Genomic DNA, 14,501 nt, shown 5'->3' with positions numbered 1-14,501 from the left:
GTAAAGGTGGCTCTGATGGTTAGGTTGGAGGTAGAATGGAGTTAGGTTCATCTCGCCTCCCCTGTGATCAAAAAACGGCCGACAGATTTCTACACGGCATGGATGGCCAATTGTTTTCATAGCTTGAACGCGTCGATAACGGTATTGATGTAGATCCTCTTGGGTGAGCCTAAAAATGGTGGCCACAGTTATATCGATACTTATTTCAACTGTGCAAGCGCTAAAATTAAGCTTTTCGATCACCAAGCCTGCACACAAAACTTGGTTTTTAAGGTGTGGAATTCTTGCAAGCTCTGCCCCGCTGAACTCAAACTTATGATTGCTAAATTATTCATTTCAGAAATTTATCGATGTATGCATTGCAATGTGTCAGTGTCCGATGAATATTTATCGAGAAATGTCTCTCACAAGCTTAGTGTACGGCAAAGGTATTGCAATCTATGGTGTCATAGAGTAGGTTCATATCTTTTTTCACTATCCATGAACTGCTCTATCGCATGCGAACACAGTGAAATCACAGACTTGCTCCTCGCCAGAATATACTAAGAGATGCCCGAAAGCATCTTAAAAAACATGTATCAACTTGTTTTGTATTGGTGTTCAACCCGTGCTATGGTTAGCAGTCGCGGTGTTTCGAGCACTTGTTGTGAAAACATCCTACAGCTGAGTTATAAAACCATTTACTTTTTGAGGTCCATCAGGATAACAATTGTACAAGGACTGTATTAAAGGAAGGAGACTAAAACCGGAATTTGTTTCAATGATTTTCCAGTTTAACCTGATGTTTGGCCGATGTTCGATGAATAATGAGAAAGAGACGTTTACGTAACCGCTTCTAGGTTGTCCGGCATATTGGAAAATATGTTTAATAATAGCATTATGACACTGAAAAATAGATGTGATTAATTCAAATTGTGTTGAAAAAGCGCCACTTTCAATTGTTAGCATGAAATTAGTATCGGTGCTCAATTATCTTCCTGAGAGAAATGTTGGCCTCAGGTTTTGAAATACGCTGTTTAAAGCCATATTAGTTTCAAAACTGAACTTCTGTCCAGTAGATCCAGCGCTTTTATCCTATGTGAGCATAAGTTTGCTTCGATTGCTCCATGTTTACATTATATGATCTTATTTGTGATGCTCTTCGTTCTTCAACAATGTGTTTCTTACTCAGCTTTTTCTGTTTACCGTTTGTACACGTCATATCCCTTTTGTCCACAATTCAACATGCAGGGCATAAATAAGGCTTGGAAAATGCACTGCCCTGGGGAACACCAGCTTTGCCTTAGGGTAAGGTTGATTTTACGACGCTTTTTTCATAAGGATATAGCTGTTTTGATTTGACAACTCCTCTAGTTTTACCAATTCTTTATGTTCACTCCCTGGCCGCGGTATCATAGAAGCTACCTCCATCCTATCACATGCGTACTTATTCTGCGGAGCATTAATTTTATCCTTATATAAGATTATAAAGAAGTAAATGATATAATGAAACAATTTATACTGACTTTGGACTGTTTGATCAATACTATTCGAGGTAGTAAATCGCGTAATTTTTATTTATATGACTGAGTTGCTCTTTAGAATATACGATAACTTAGTTCATCATAACGTTCGTAAGGTGCCATATAATGCGTGCCACAACCAATTTCAGCATCCACAATAATGACACTCTTCACCCGTGCCAGGGTTTCACCTTTTTCTAGCACTCTGTAAAGATGCTAACAAATAACAGGTATGATGCCAGGTGTTTTGACGGCAAGATCCGATTGCCTGGTGCTCGTTTAGTAATGTGAGTACTGCTCACGAAAGGTATTTTTTAAATAAACTTATAAAAATATTATTATAAACAAATAAACACTTTATATGCTATTCAAAAGAATTACTTTCACAAATGATCATAGCCAATTCAATATGTAGTTAATACTGAAAAAGTATAATACTCGAGTGACCCAGCAATTAGTGAGCACTGTCCTGGAAGACATCTTATGCCAAAGGTTCCTGCTACAAAGACACACCCATAAACGCGGAATTTTCCCTCATTCTTTTTGCTGTAGTTTGCTTATTGCCGCGGCGAAGGCGTGCTTAATAATAACTTAATAATGCGCTTGAGAAGTTCTCTGACTCATACAGGCGAAGGGAAATTTGATTTTTAAGAAAAATAGCTGGGCTTACTCGGCTCATACATTCGTCGCCGGCAGCCAACTCAGTTGTGCAAGAAGATTCCAATATAGGATCGTGTACGTTCAAGCTATTGCGGTGCCCCTTGCCAAAAGAATACGATGATGCAAAATGTAAATAGAGCAAACTATTGTTAGTTCTGATCCTCAAATCTAATGAAAAACTAACAGACTTTGGATGATCATCAAAGTGAGCCACTTCCAGGCCTTCGTAGGCGAATTAAACCAGTTTTAAAAACGAGGCACATAACACGGCTTCAGTTGCGACAAGTTTTAGTTGGAACAGCATAGCACATAACAAATACATAATATTTATAGATTTAACAAAGCTAAGATTCTGTCTGGGGTTCAAAGCATATTCAGAAAGAAAGCTATAACTAGCAGCTAATTAACAGAGAATTAAATAGAAAATGGCAGTTTAACTTAATCAGCATTGTATTTGTGCTTTTCAAAATCGCCATCTTGCGATATTTTGTTATTTTCCATGTGATTTTAACTCTCCAATAACGATTTCCCCTTATAAAATTTCAATATCTACAATGGATGCAAGATCCACGCAAGAATCGTAAAATCTTGCATCACAGATATGCACTTATGACATGCAGTCATTACGCAGAAAAATTTCTTCATAGATACCTATTACATAAAATTTGGGGTTAATCGGTTAATTTGGGTTGGTATTTACCCATCCCTTTTAACATCACGATACTAGACGGCCTGAACAGGTTACCAGCCTCCTGATTATACTCACTTTGAATCATTACTAAATACGTTTGGAACTAATTCCTGCCCTCAACAAGGGTTTACCCGTTCAACAAATATTTTTTGTTGTCGTCCCTGTCGTACAACAGAAGTGTTCACCTATCTCGAAAGATACGGTACTATTAAGCACTTCTATTCATCGGGTAGATATTCGTATATATCTATTCTTAGCACACTTCTCAATCACTCTCTCCTGCCCGTCACCCTTATCTACCAACCCTTCCCAACCATCTTTAACAACACGACAGACAGACACCTACTAAGCATAAGGTAAAGCTAAAATCCCGTGAACCTAAACAAGATGTACTATAATTAAAACATGCTCGCCGTGGCCACCTAGCATGAATGTATCTACTTCTATGCATAGCTAATCTAGCTATTGCGCGCCTGCACCTCCATTTCAGTGCGCCGTTTCCTTAATTCCAACTCTGTTTAAACTGTGTGGAGCTAATGTTTGTACTTATTTCTCTCGTGAATTCTCTTTCGAGTCTCCGCCACCAAATCAGATTTACTATGTCGCGTCTTTTGGAAGGCCGAACGTAGGTACGGCAGTTGACGGAACAAAACACATGTGCAGTCTCAACTCCCCGCAGGGTGTCAGTAGTGCTATCCAGATTTCGTGGTTTCATCACCAGAAGCGCCTGAGAGCACCAAAAACTCTGTTTCACACATAATCGATGTACACACATACTATAAAACTCGACGTAATAACTTCAGTTGCAAATATCTCCATCCAAATTCAACGCGAAGATAAACTCGCACGTCAAAATCGAATCGCTCAATTAAAACCTCACCGCACGTAAATCTTTATATGTAATTATGTATGATTATCTGTAATTTCCTTTGACTACATGAACTCATTCCATGTATTGGGATTCCACCGTTATTCAGCTGTTTCCAGCTGAAGCACTCGTCTTATCTCCTGCGACGAACGCGGAGTTAGTTGAGGCGCGCACGCAATAAACCCAAGCGAAAAAGATGGCCTCCTTCATAATGAGCACGGAGCAGCGCCCTTTGCAAAATCTCTTCTTCTTTTTGACCCGAAGCCAGTGCGAGAGCCAACGTGAACGAAGCGATGGTGGACTAAACCGCGCGCTCTCGTTTGCGCGCTTTGTATTTCACCCGAAGGCCATGGCCAGGCGTCTTGCTAAAAGCCGAACACCGCCACAACCCATGTGCTCGCACTGAACCAATGAGTCGAATAACGCCGTTTATGGCCAACCGACCCGCAAGCGTCTGTCCATAGGATGCCCCGGGATGCTCCGCGTATTTCACCGATGATCCGGAGCCTGCTGTCTGACCCGATCGGCCGATGGAGTCTCCCCGCGCCGCTGCTACCGCCACCGACTGTGTGTGGATCAAAATGGAGATCGCGCAGGTACTCGTCTTCTCTGCTTTTCCTTGCCGCCGATTCTCTCTCTTATCAAACCGTCAAAATAGAACCTCCCTGCTGCGGCTCCCGTATAGAGAGCTCCCCCGGCGCCTCCTTTCTCATTTGTCCCCCTGTACTCACAAAAGCCCTCCACGAACACAGTAGGCTCGTCGGCCGTACTTCCACTGCTTGCGCACAATTCCCGCCAATGACGTCATAACGGCACGAGTCACCGCCAGATTTTGAATATAACAGAGCGAAATGGAAAAAGAAGGTTGAAACGGATGAGGTGGCCGCAGTAAAGAATTGCCGGCACTGGAATGCCATTACCGCTATAGGACTTCGATAGAGTTTTTAGGCAGTGCGTCGAAACAATGAACTATTTAGTTTCTTACAGGGTTCCAATGTTATTACTAATGTGTAGAAATCGATTTAAAAATCTGTTTGGCTTGGGTCAAGGTTCCCAAGACTGTCATGCTGTGGGAGCACATCAGGTTTGGAATTCAATTGGGAGTGAATAGACTGATATGAATGATGTGCTCTTTAGTCTTTTATCTGATGACCATCGGCTATCGTTTTTCAATATGCCTATGCGACGTTGACTACTCAGGTGAAGCGTACGATAGTTGATATAGTTAGAAAAGCGACCTGTACATATTACCAGTTTTTCTCCAAGCTAAGCACAGAAGGAGCCCAACTGTAATTGTGATTCGTTTTTATATTCGTACTTCTTCGCTTTAACTCGTTTGCGTTTTTTTGGCTTCTTTAGCATGCCCCCCACCCCCGGTTCGACGCACAAATAGTAGGCCGAATTGTACACGCTTGAAAGCATTCATAAATCCTTTGAAGAGATCGTAAACATATTTGCGTTGTGCCAGATGCATAGCTCATGCTCAATTTCGTTTTTTGAGGTCACGTTGAGTCAAATCACGAGTTGACTGCTCTGACTGAGATATCTTTGTAAAAGTCCAACATACGAAATCGGTAAATGCCTGCTATTGGTGTTAGATACAGAGATTAGTGTTGACTAATAGACGTCCTTGCACACGAAGGAAATAGGAGACAAAATAAGTACTGCTTACTGTTGATGTATCCGAGACTACTTTGTTTATCGTATTAGGATCTATAGTTGCTGTTACGAATCTAAGTTGCGAAGCACAAATTGGCGAATAGAATTACGTTTCTGATAGAAAGCCTAAAGGCAATAAGAAAAAACTCGAAACATGGAAGATCATTTTTGATGGTGAACACACTGCTTGACCCATTTCGATCTTCTTTAATGTGGTATGAATAATTACCAATTTAAACATAATGGCTCCTTCTTTTGCAGATATAGCAAAGTTAAAGTTTTACATTAACTACTTTAGAGTACATGAATAGCAGAATAATTCGTTGAGGGTTTGCGTTGATTTTGTTGTTCATTGGCTCGTAGAGCTCATTTTAAGCTGGCTCACCTTCTGTTTTATTCCATTTACTTTATTCTTATGTTATATCAAGAAAAGAAATTGAATTAATTGAATAAAAATACAGTTCAAACGCAGTATCACTAACAAAAACCAAGATGCAGTAAACTTTATAGGCATTCATTATTAATAAGGGTATAACCTGTAAACATGACTTTATTGTTATTATAACAAAACGTATGATATTTTTCTTATACATCTATATAGATTAATATACATAGAATACAGTCTTCAACTATGCGTTAGACACCCGTCTATGCTGTAAGTTCTCAAAGTCAACCAAATTCAACTTGCATATGAGGCTTAGTTTATGTAGCTTCTACGTGCTCTTTCCTCGACGTAGCGCATTTTCGTCACACAGACAGGTGCATGCTTACTGATTTTTTCAAAAAATAAACGAATATCCTGTCGAAAACGGGAAGGGTAGTTATGATAGCGCTGTTTGCAGAAGCCATAACGAAAAGAAGTCGCAATTATTAATAGGTTAAACCGCTGATAGCTGGCCTAACTGGTTAAAATAAAATTGCTTAAAACGTGGTTTTCATCATTACCTAACCGATATACGTTACACCATATTCCCTGATACAAGCTATATGGACAGTTGCGTTGATCCAGAATGTAATTTTTTTGGAACTTATAATATTCTTACAATGACACAAGCGAACAGAGCCCGCGTGAACAGCCATCTGGGGTTGAGAACCTATGGAAAGGGAAAGCACCAACAACGGGGAGGGTTCGACCAGAGGATGTAAACATTGGGTAGAGATCACAATGACCATTTCTTTATCTGTTGAGCGCAGTGTTAGTCACTGTATATTTCAGTACACTCGACTTAAATCCAAGATTGCTTGGAAAGAGCCAGTAAAGGATGTGGTCGGTTGTACGTATCAGTTATTGTTGTTGATGCGCAACCCAGGAGTATGGGTTCATTGATTTTCATTATCGAGCTCTTCTGCTTTTGCAGAATAATATCACTCAGGTTAGTATATTGACTTGGCCTGAAAGTGGACAAAATTTGTTTTCTTTTTTTTATTGTTTTGGAACTCGTTTTGTTCTGTGCCTCTACGTTACATTGCGATTTTAAACAGACTAATTGGCAGATGGGTATACTGGATATTTAATAATGTTAGTGTTTTTGCTATTTAAATCGTTTAGTCCCTTTCCCTTTTGGCAAATAAACTTGAGTCCCCATTCTGCTTTGAACATGCTGATATCGTCGTGATTCGTCGGATACTTTGCAGAGTAGCACTTCTCATCTAAGTTGCTGTTTAAGTAGATCTTGAGAAGGAATTATACTGGAAGTTTTGAATGAAGCCACTTGTGAAACGAGAGTATTCATGTGCGAATAGTAATTGTGTAGTGATTAAGTTAGTGTTTCGTGATACAGTCTGTTTTTTCAATAAGTTATTAGTCATAAAGCATTCGCAGCTAATCGTTCCTCACTTATCCTTTCATCCAGGTGCATACTGCCACAAATTCACTTTTTGTTAACCTCTAAGTAGCCCTGATTGAATGCGGCGCCGTATTCAATATTGTATTTCTCCACATAACCGGACTTATAAAAATGACCTCATAATGAAAAAGTTTAAATATTTTGACTATTTGATTTTGTCGGGTTTCGTCATAGCCTGCCTGTAGCACGACGATTTTGCTGTAAAAATTCCGTGCGACGCTGTGGTTCTATTCAGCCGATGTTTGCCAGCTTCGACTTATCCTAGATCACCGGTCAAAGCTCGGATCACATTAGATGTAGTGCCATACATACACGCACCAGGACGAAGCGGTAAGTCAGTGCTTCAGTGGAAGCGTATTCGTTATCATATATGTATACATATGTGTGTATGTATGTCATTGCTTTAATTCCCTGAGTGTTCTGGCTTCCGACCCTACGTTATTCGGTAACCATACTGTTCATTGATCATTGAATTGTATTTGCTGCTAGTAGCCAACGTGCCGTTATCCCACTGTATTCATTTATATCTTTCTATCTATATATATGATATATGAGCTGCTGTATACACCAAGTAATCCAGGAGCGCCGTATTGAATCGGTCGTTGCTTTATCAGACGTGTTTCTAGTATTGAACATTGGCTCCTGTGAAAAAGGTGAGCAGAGCTTGCATCAGCTCAATTCTTCTTTTGTCTCCTGTTAATAGAGCTGTTTGGGAGAGGGTCTAGTATCCGAAGCGGTAGCGTAACGCACTAATGTTGTCATGTTAGCTATCACGGTGCGACATACCGATATGAACACACTGCCGGTAACCGCGTCCAGTTGAGGATTTTGTTTTGCCAAAAGCGTTTCTCGACGTTCTTCAAGTTCGAAAACAGAGAATTAAGTTGTTATTAAGTAGTTAGTGTCTTCTATCAATTTAACGCATGTTGTTGTTAGATTACAACAATATCGAGACAGAGGTTGTTCTAATTAGCTAAAAACTGCTTCTAGACGTAGGTTTGTTGAACGACTATAATAATTTTGGTGCAGCTCTTCTGTAAAGAAGAAAAGCTCTATTCTAAGCGGCTTTGGACTCGAGGCTGTCATAAACCTATTTTAATTTTTACTGTCAAAACGACAGGATCCGTCCGATAATACTGCAATGGCTTTCCTAGTAATTGACTACCAAAAAGTAAGTAGCGACGCATTCCCATTAAAATCTTACTATCCTAATAATCCTACTACCATTAAAGGTCGTAATTCCCGTACTTAGACAGACAAGTATCAAGCTCAGAGAGCTTAAGTGTTTGTACTATTAGTTGTAGAATATAGATGCTCATCTAATTGTATGGGCGTAGAAGCAGCTCGCGGTGAGTATTCAAATGTCATTTACTTACTGGTCGAGATTGTCGCTGTCTGACTCTTCGAATAGCAACAAACAGCCGAGTAGGCAACTAATTAACACAAATATTGCTCGCCCAGATTTATTCGCGCCCGTTATTAAGGACAACCAAATTTTACAAACTGATTCATTTCAGACGAGTTAAGTATGTCGCAAATTTGTGTCATATCTTCAGTAGCGTGTCTGAAATTTGTGAGTGTCCATATCTTCGTTTGCTGTTCTGTCTATAACTCTTTGTTATCATATAATAATACAAACGCAAAATTTTATCAATTTATAATTTTCTTTTTTTAGCTTCGTCTAAGGATGAGAGAAAAGTGTCATTCCTGCGGTGAAAATGCCGTTATCTACAATGAGGAGCAACGCTGCGAGATCTGCTGTTACTGCGGCGTCGTTGGAGAGGTTTGTGAATCATGTTCAGTGTTGGATAATAGCCTTTTTTTGAACATTTGTGGTGCATACTCTACTTGGTGACGTTTGGTGTAGATGTACACGTCAATGCCGTATTACAGTTATGAAGACTTCGGTAATTAACCAAGGTTAAACGAAAACAATAAATCAACAAAATAGTGTATTTATGTATCTGAAATGCAGTACATTTGCAAGCAAAACATTCTTTATAGACAAGCTGAACTTACGTTTCACACGTCCTCGAAGTTCAGCGACAGTGTGGACTGTCGACGTATGTGATTGTATGGTCGTCTCTAAGTTAAAATTATCTAAAAACGTCCTAGCTTGATGCCAGCTTGTCTTCCAACCAACTCCTGACTGGATTTAGATACTTTTATGTATGCCTACTTTGTTTATGATACACCAAACGATGAAATGAATTAGTAGAAAATGTCGACGAATAACACAATGGATTTTATAACATATCAAACGTTTATCCATTATTTTTATATTCCATCCTGCGACCGTTAAAAGATAATAGATTTTTTCCATGGCTAACTTTCAGCATTTATTCATTTGAAGCAGAATCTGTAAGTTTTTCTTAAACCCTATCACGTAGCTGTACTCATGTTGTCTACTGATATATATCAGTATGTTTTTGTTTCACGCTCCGCTGAACACTCTTGGGCTGACGTATTTCCGGAGTCTTTCAAGCAGTAACAGCCATGCCGTCGACTTCCATACATAGTTTGTCCATTTCTAGCACAAATGATCAGCTCCTAACAGGTTGATATTGTGTGGCGAGCTATTATTTCCATTTTAATATCAAATATTGCTATAAACTTGCTAATCCATTGAACTAGACTTGGCAACAGGACAAAACTGTGTATCGCAACGCTACAGTAATTACAACAGTGAATCGATTATATTTATTTAATCAGTTCTTTGAGTCGATTTAAATCAGTGGATTTTATTATACTATTTAATCGTTCACACTTTTTTTAGGTGTCGCTGGTATCGGGGTCAGCGGCAGCGCTTGACACCGATATGCGGACGTTTTGTAACGAAAACACAGTCACGAAGTTTCGGATGGGTAGACGTGGTATACGTCAGGGTGTCTGCACAACATCTAATTCATTGTCGTCGATGGGCAAGACGGGCCTTATCGGTCGGGAACAATTGTTGGTAATAATCAATTTCGTTACACTTACAAACGTTCGAAAAAACATAACGGTTGATGTAGATTTGTACGCCACGTTGAATTCTGCGATTAATTAATTTTCTGGTCTGTTTATATATAAGTCGCGCCTGCTCTACTCAGTTTAACGACAGTGAGGATTGGTACCCTTAGTAACGCTTTATTGTTTCGTGTTACAAGAAATTCGGTTTATTAGCTTCGCCTTCTCAATGTATTCGAAGCCAAGTTAATCCAAGACTGCTTGCGGTGGACGTTTATTAAATTACATTATTATAGACCTATTTCCTAGAAAAGTCTTTGAAGTAGTGTCCATCAAAGGGTTCGGCGGTTATCTTTTTGTATTTAGTTTGTATACATCTCATATTATATCACCTTGACCGTTGCAACCACCATATTAGGTAGTTAATTTTTTCTGTGTATTTTCAGCACATGCTTTCGACATTTGAGGTTCCTATGGCAGCCAGCGAAGAAGCCCTGACCCTTTATGGGGAGTGTTGTCGTAAGCGATTTCCGCAGCGTGAAGCTAAGGCCTTGGCCGGTGGAGTGCTGATGTATATTCTCCGTCGCGAAAAGCGCAGCCTAACATTTCGCGAAATCGCCGACGCTTGTGGTTCGACCGTGAAGGAAGTCGGCAAACAGTTCAAGATTGTCAGCGAGAAGATCATTCAGAGGGGTGGGGATGTCCCAGTTCAGCCATCGCTTGGCGATACAATTCAGCAGTCGATAGAGGTTTTCACTAATAAGTTTTCGGGACAGTCCTTGAGAAATGAGTATCGCATACCGGAAGTGATTAGCAAAGCCCTTGAGCTTTCAGACTGGATCGACCGGTGTACCATGATGCAGAGGCAAGTCCTTAAACGGCAGAATGAAGGTTAACACAGTAGGTTTGATTATAGGTCGAAAGTAACAAGCTTATCTCTTAGTCTTGCGCTGGGGGATTTACAAAGCGTCAGATATTCCATACTATAGAGATGTTTTCTATATATAATATAGAGAGTGCAAAAATGGTTAGAGCTATGGTGAGAGATGTCACATGAAAAACTATTGGAAACGGCCATCAAATTTTGCATGGATTATTCCACTGCGTCTTTACGCACTAATCTCTTGCGACCTCGAGCACTGTAAAAGAGGTTGCTCTCTTGCCCTGTAGTCTTGCCGCTTGTAGGTATACGGGGGAAGGGGTGAGGCTATATCTGTTAATATTTTTATAAATTATCATGATTTTAAAGTTATACAGTGATGCTTTCGATCTTACTTTGATCTTCCGTTTGTTTGCTCTCCATGCAGGTGTCCCCCTCATCTATTTGCATTGTCCGTATTTTTCCTGGCTTTCAAAGCGGTCAATGTCGAGCGCTTCTTCAGGATGACCTTAGCCGATTTCAATACAACCCACGGCTTTTATCCAATGTCGAACCTTAAAATTCCTTCATTTTATAAAATTTCCCCAAATGCAATCATACAAACTGTATGCGAGGTAAGTATTGTATTCTGCATATGTGCTGTAGGCGCAGGCACAATTTACCAAAGCGGGAATTGGACAAAACACAGGATTTTGAGTAGTAGCATTGCGACATTAAACATCACAAAATTCGCTATGTACTTTAGGCAAATTTTGATCTATCGTGTTATAGTATAGCTCAATGAAAGTATAAGAAGAAGCCATTGAGCCCGCAGCGATTCGGAATTGTTTCTCCTATAGTCAAGCTAATTTACGTTTCTTTTACATACGTCTGTTACGATATGGCTAATACGGATTCTTTGACAGTGGTATTTTATGAACGCAATATCTTTGCAAAAAGAGGCATATGAGTAACTTTCATAATGGCTTCCTCTTTATCATTTTAGGTGGTCAATACACGAGGAGGCTATTCAATGCTAATAACTCAGGCTAGTTTCTTCTTCCTTCTCGATCTGGTCCTCAAATTAAAGGCATTTTTTGCATATAAGGTAACCGACCGAATGACAAGTGTCGAAGGCGATGTTGCCTTTGAAAATTTTAAGGAAGTCAAAGAAGCTCAGGTAAGGAATCGCTTATAATGGCAACGTGTTTGCCTATTAACCTAACGGAATTGTGGGGTTGTCTAGGTTAAACACCACAGCGTATCTAATTTCACGCTGGGAATCAAAAACGTATACCAAACAGAACGCCTACCGCCAGTAGGCTTTTGCCCTTTAGGCTAACAATAGGTGAACGTAGGTGTCTCTTTAGTGTGAATACTTTCAAACTATAGGAACTATTAAAACTATTTAATCGGCAGCCATTACAAACGTTCGGTTTGCTTTGGCACAATTTTTTCGCCTTCATATGAAATTCCTGTAATTCAACGAAAACTATATGTACGAATGGTTGCCTGTGGAATGAATAGTTGACAAGTAGTAATGTTTATATAACAGAGCATTTCAATGATCATCAGCAACAAATGTCATCCCACCATTTCATCTTCAGACCGTGGTGGTGTTTTACGATTTCGAGATTTTTACTGCTGCTCCCCTTCGCTGGTGCACATTTTTAACGTCAGCTGAGGCTGGACAAAGCCTTGAAAGATTAATTTATTTGAATTTGATGTTGCAGTTGGCCACCACTATCTAAACTAATCTTTCGCTTAATGTTTACAATAATATAATAAATGTAGGGATTATATGCTTGTGCAACAAACCTTCAAGTAATTCGCGTGTCTTGAAATCTGTGTCGTATATGTCACATAGCAACATTTTCCAAAACGCATAAGGACGTTCACCTAAGCCATACTCGTCTTCCGAGCATTTATTGTTGGTGCTTTTTTTGTTTATTTCAGGAGATGCTGGAATCATCGCTGCAGGAAGACGAGCACGATGATGGCAGCCTTTCGATGGTTATCCCTGAAAGCGAGCTAAGCCAGTACATTCTCACGCAAAAGGAGCAATCCCTTAAACAGGAAGTAATACTTCGGGAGCAGCTGCGCCGTTGCAAAGAGGGTAGCAAGCAAAAGGCAGACAACGGAAAACAGGATGAGCAATTAATGACAGTAATTGAGAAAAAGCCAGTAGCCGAAGAAGCAGAGCTGTCAGTAGTAAAAGAATTGGCGCAGCTAAGAACAGAGCAGACACCGATGTCGACTAAATCTACAAAAGCAATGAAACGGTCCCGCCCTGATGACAGCCATTCGTGCAAAATCGAACTCAAACAAAACCAACTTCCATTAGACCAGCGTCGTCGACTTGTATGCGACGAACTCGACGAAGAGGAACGAGATCCTCAGGACGCTACTACTATGTTAGCTCTTTTCAGAAGCGAAGAATTCGGCGATATTAATGACGAGTAGCATCTTTTTTCCTAAAAAAGCGGCCAAGCCGTGATTAATTCTGTATTGGAGACACTCGAGTAGAAAGCTAAAAGTGGATTTCTGGACAGATTTTATATTAAAGATAGCTTATCTGCAACTAATAAGGTAATGACAACGGAAACTAACTAGTAGAAATAGGCATGGTGGTAAAAAAATGGAAGCAATGCGCCTCGGCGAAATTTCGTATGAACGCATTTCGTGTATAAACCGTGCCGTTGGTGTATGAATCCTGACGAGTAGCAGGGACGCATATGCAGTATTCCTACATAGTATATAATCTTCTAGCAATCGTGCTATTTAATCTCCTTAGAATCAAACTGTATGTGTGTATTGAACATACGTGGTAACTTAATGATAGCAAGGTCCTGCTGACGGTTCTGTGGAAGGATTGAGCGCACCAGTCAGTAGATGTAAATACTCAATGATTATAGAACGCCTATTGTTATAATTAACAAATATTATAATATTTGCAAATGTATCTACACATCGCAAAGTAGATTTTTCTGTGAAACCCTGTTTCCATACATGTAAGCTCAGTTATTGTACCTGATTGCAGCGCATGCGATTTTCCACGTCAGATATGATGAATAATGCATAGTAATTTTTATGTAGGACAATTAGAACTGGATACGCTACATAGTTTATTTGAAAACAGTCGAAATCGATGCTTTCTCTTTTCAGGACGCTGCCAGCTTACGCGAAAAAATCTGGGTTGATACACCTATTGAAAATATCATACCCTTCAAAATAAGCTATATTAAACGATAACTGTAACAATAACAATAATCTAGAATGCATTTTGTTAATTGACGCTTTGGTGAACTAGAAGTAATGAGAATCGAAAAATATGGAATCATGTGACATTTATTGGAAATGAGAGACTTAAGCTAAATATGTCAGGGACGCGGATGCGACCTATAAGGGAACATATGTACAATTTAAATAATGTTAATGAATACATAAAATAAAAAAATGGTAAGAA

At 39.6% G+C, this 14,501-nt stretch overlaps 1 protein-coding gene across 5 annotated transcripts; it reads left to right on the top strand.

The window, feature by feature from the left end:
* Positions 1-6,550: 6,550 nt before the first annotated feature.
* Positions 6,551-14,501, top strand: LOC111245350 (uncharacterized). Of its 5 annotated transcripts, none has more exons than XM_022793595.2 (8): positions 6,551-6,753; positions 7,402-7,557; positions 8,903-9,010; positions 10,004-10,183; positions 10,623-11,041; positions 11,484-11,670; positions 12,042-12,215; positions 12,992-14,501. In XM_022793595.2, exons 3-8 carry the CDS (start codon positions 8,915-8,917, stop codon positions 13,496-13,498), a joined length of 1,563 nt encoding a protein of 520 aa, XP_022649330.1. In that variant the 5' UTR covers positions 6,551-6,753; positions 7,402-7,557; positions 8,903-8,914; the 3' UTR covers positions 13,499-14,501. The 5 variants fall into 5 exon arrangements, with proteins under 5 accessions (XP_022649330.1, XP_086836449.1, XP_086836448.1 ...); XM_086980323.1 differs by lacking the exon at positions 6,551-6,753 and adding an exon at positions 6,774-6,899; XM_086980322.1 differs by lacking the exon at positions 6,551-6,753 and adding an exon at positions 7,004-7,141.

The sequence above is a fragment of the Varroa destructor genome, unplaced genomic scaffold, assembly GCF_002443255.2.
Source record: "Varroa destructor unplaced genomic scaffold, Vdes_3.0 BEIS01000002.1, whole genome shotgun sequence".
Classification (NCBI taxonomy): domain Eukaryota; kingdom Metazoa; phylum Arthropoda; class Arachnida; order Mesostigmata; family Varroidae; genus Varroa; species Varroa destructor.
Note: the sequence above shows the minus strand (reverse complement) of the source record. Positions and strands in the feature narration are given on the sequence as shown.

What these genes read in the sequence shown, in the direction of transcription:
- LOC111245350 (XM_022793593.2), top strand. Translation starts at nt 8,369, where the DNA reads ATGGCTTTCCTAGTAATTGACTACCAAAAA. An exon ending in TAGTAATTGACTACCAAAAA is followed by an intron (nt 8,399 to 8,902) that starts GTAAGTAGCGAC and finishes TTCTTTTTTTAG; the next exon opens with CTTCGTCTAAGGATGAGAGA. An exon ending in AGGAAGTCAAAGAAGCTCAG is followed by an intron (nt 12,216 to 12,991) that starts GTAAGGAATCGC and finishes TGTTTATTTCAG; the next exon opens with GAGATGCTGGAATCATCGCT.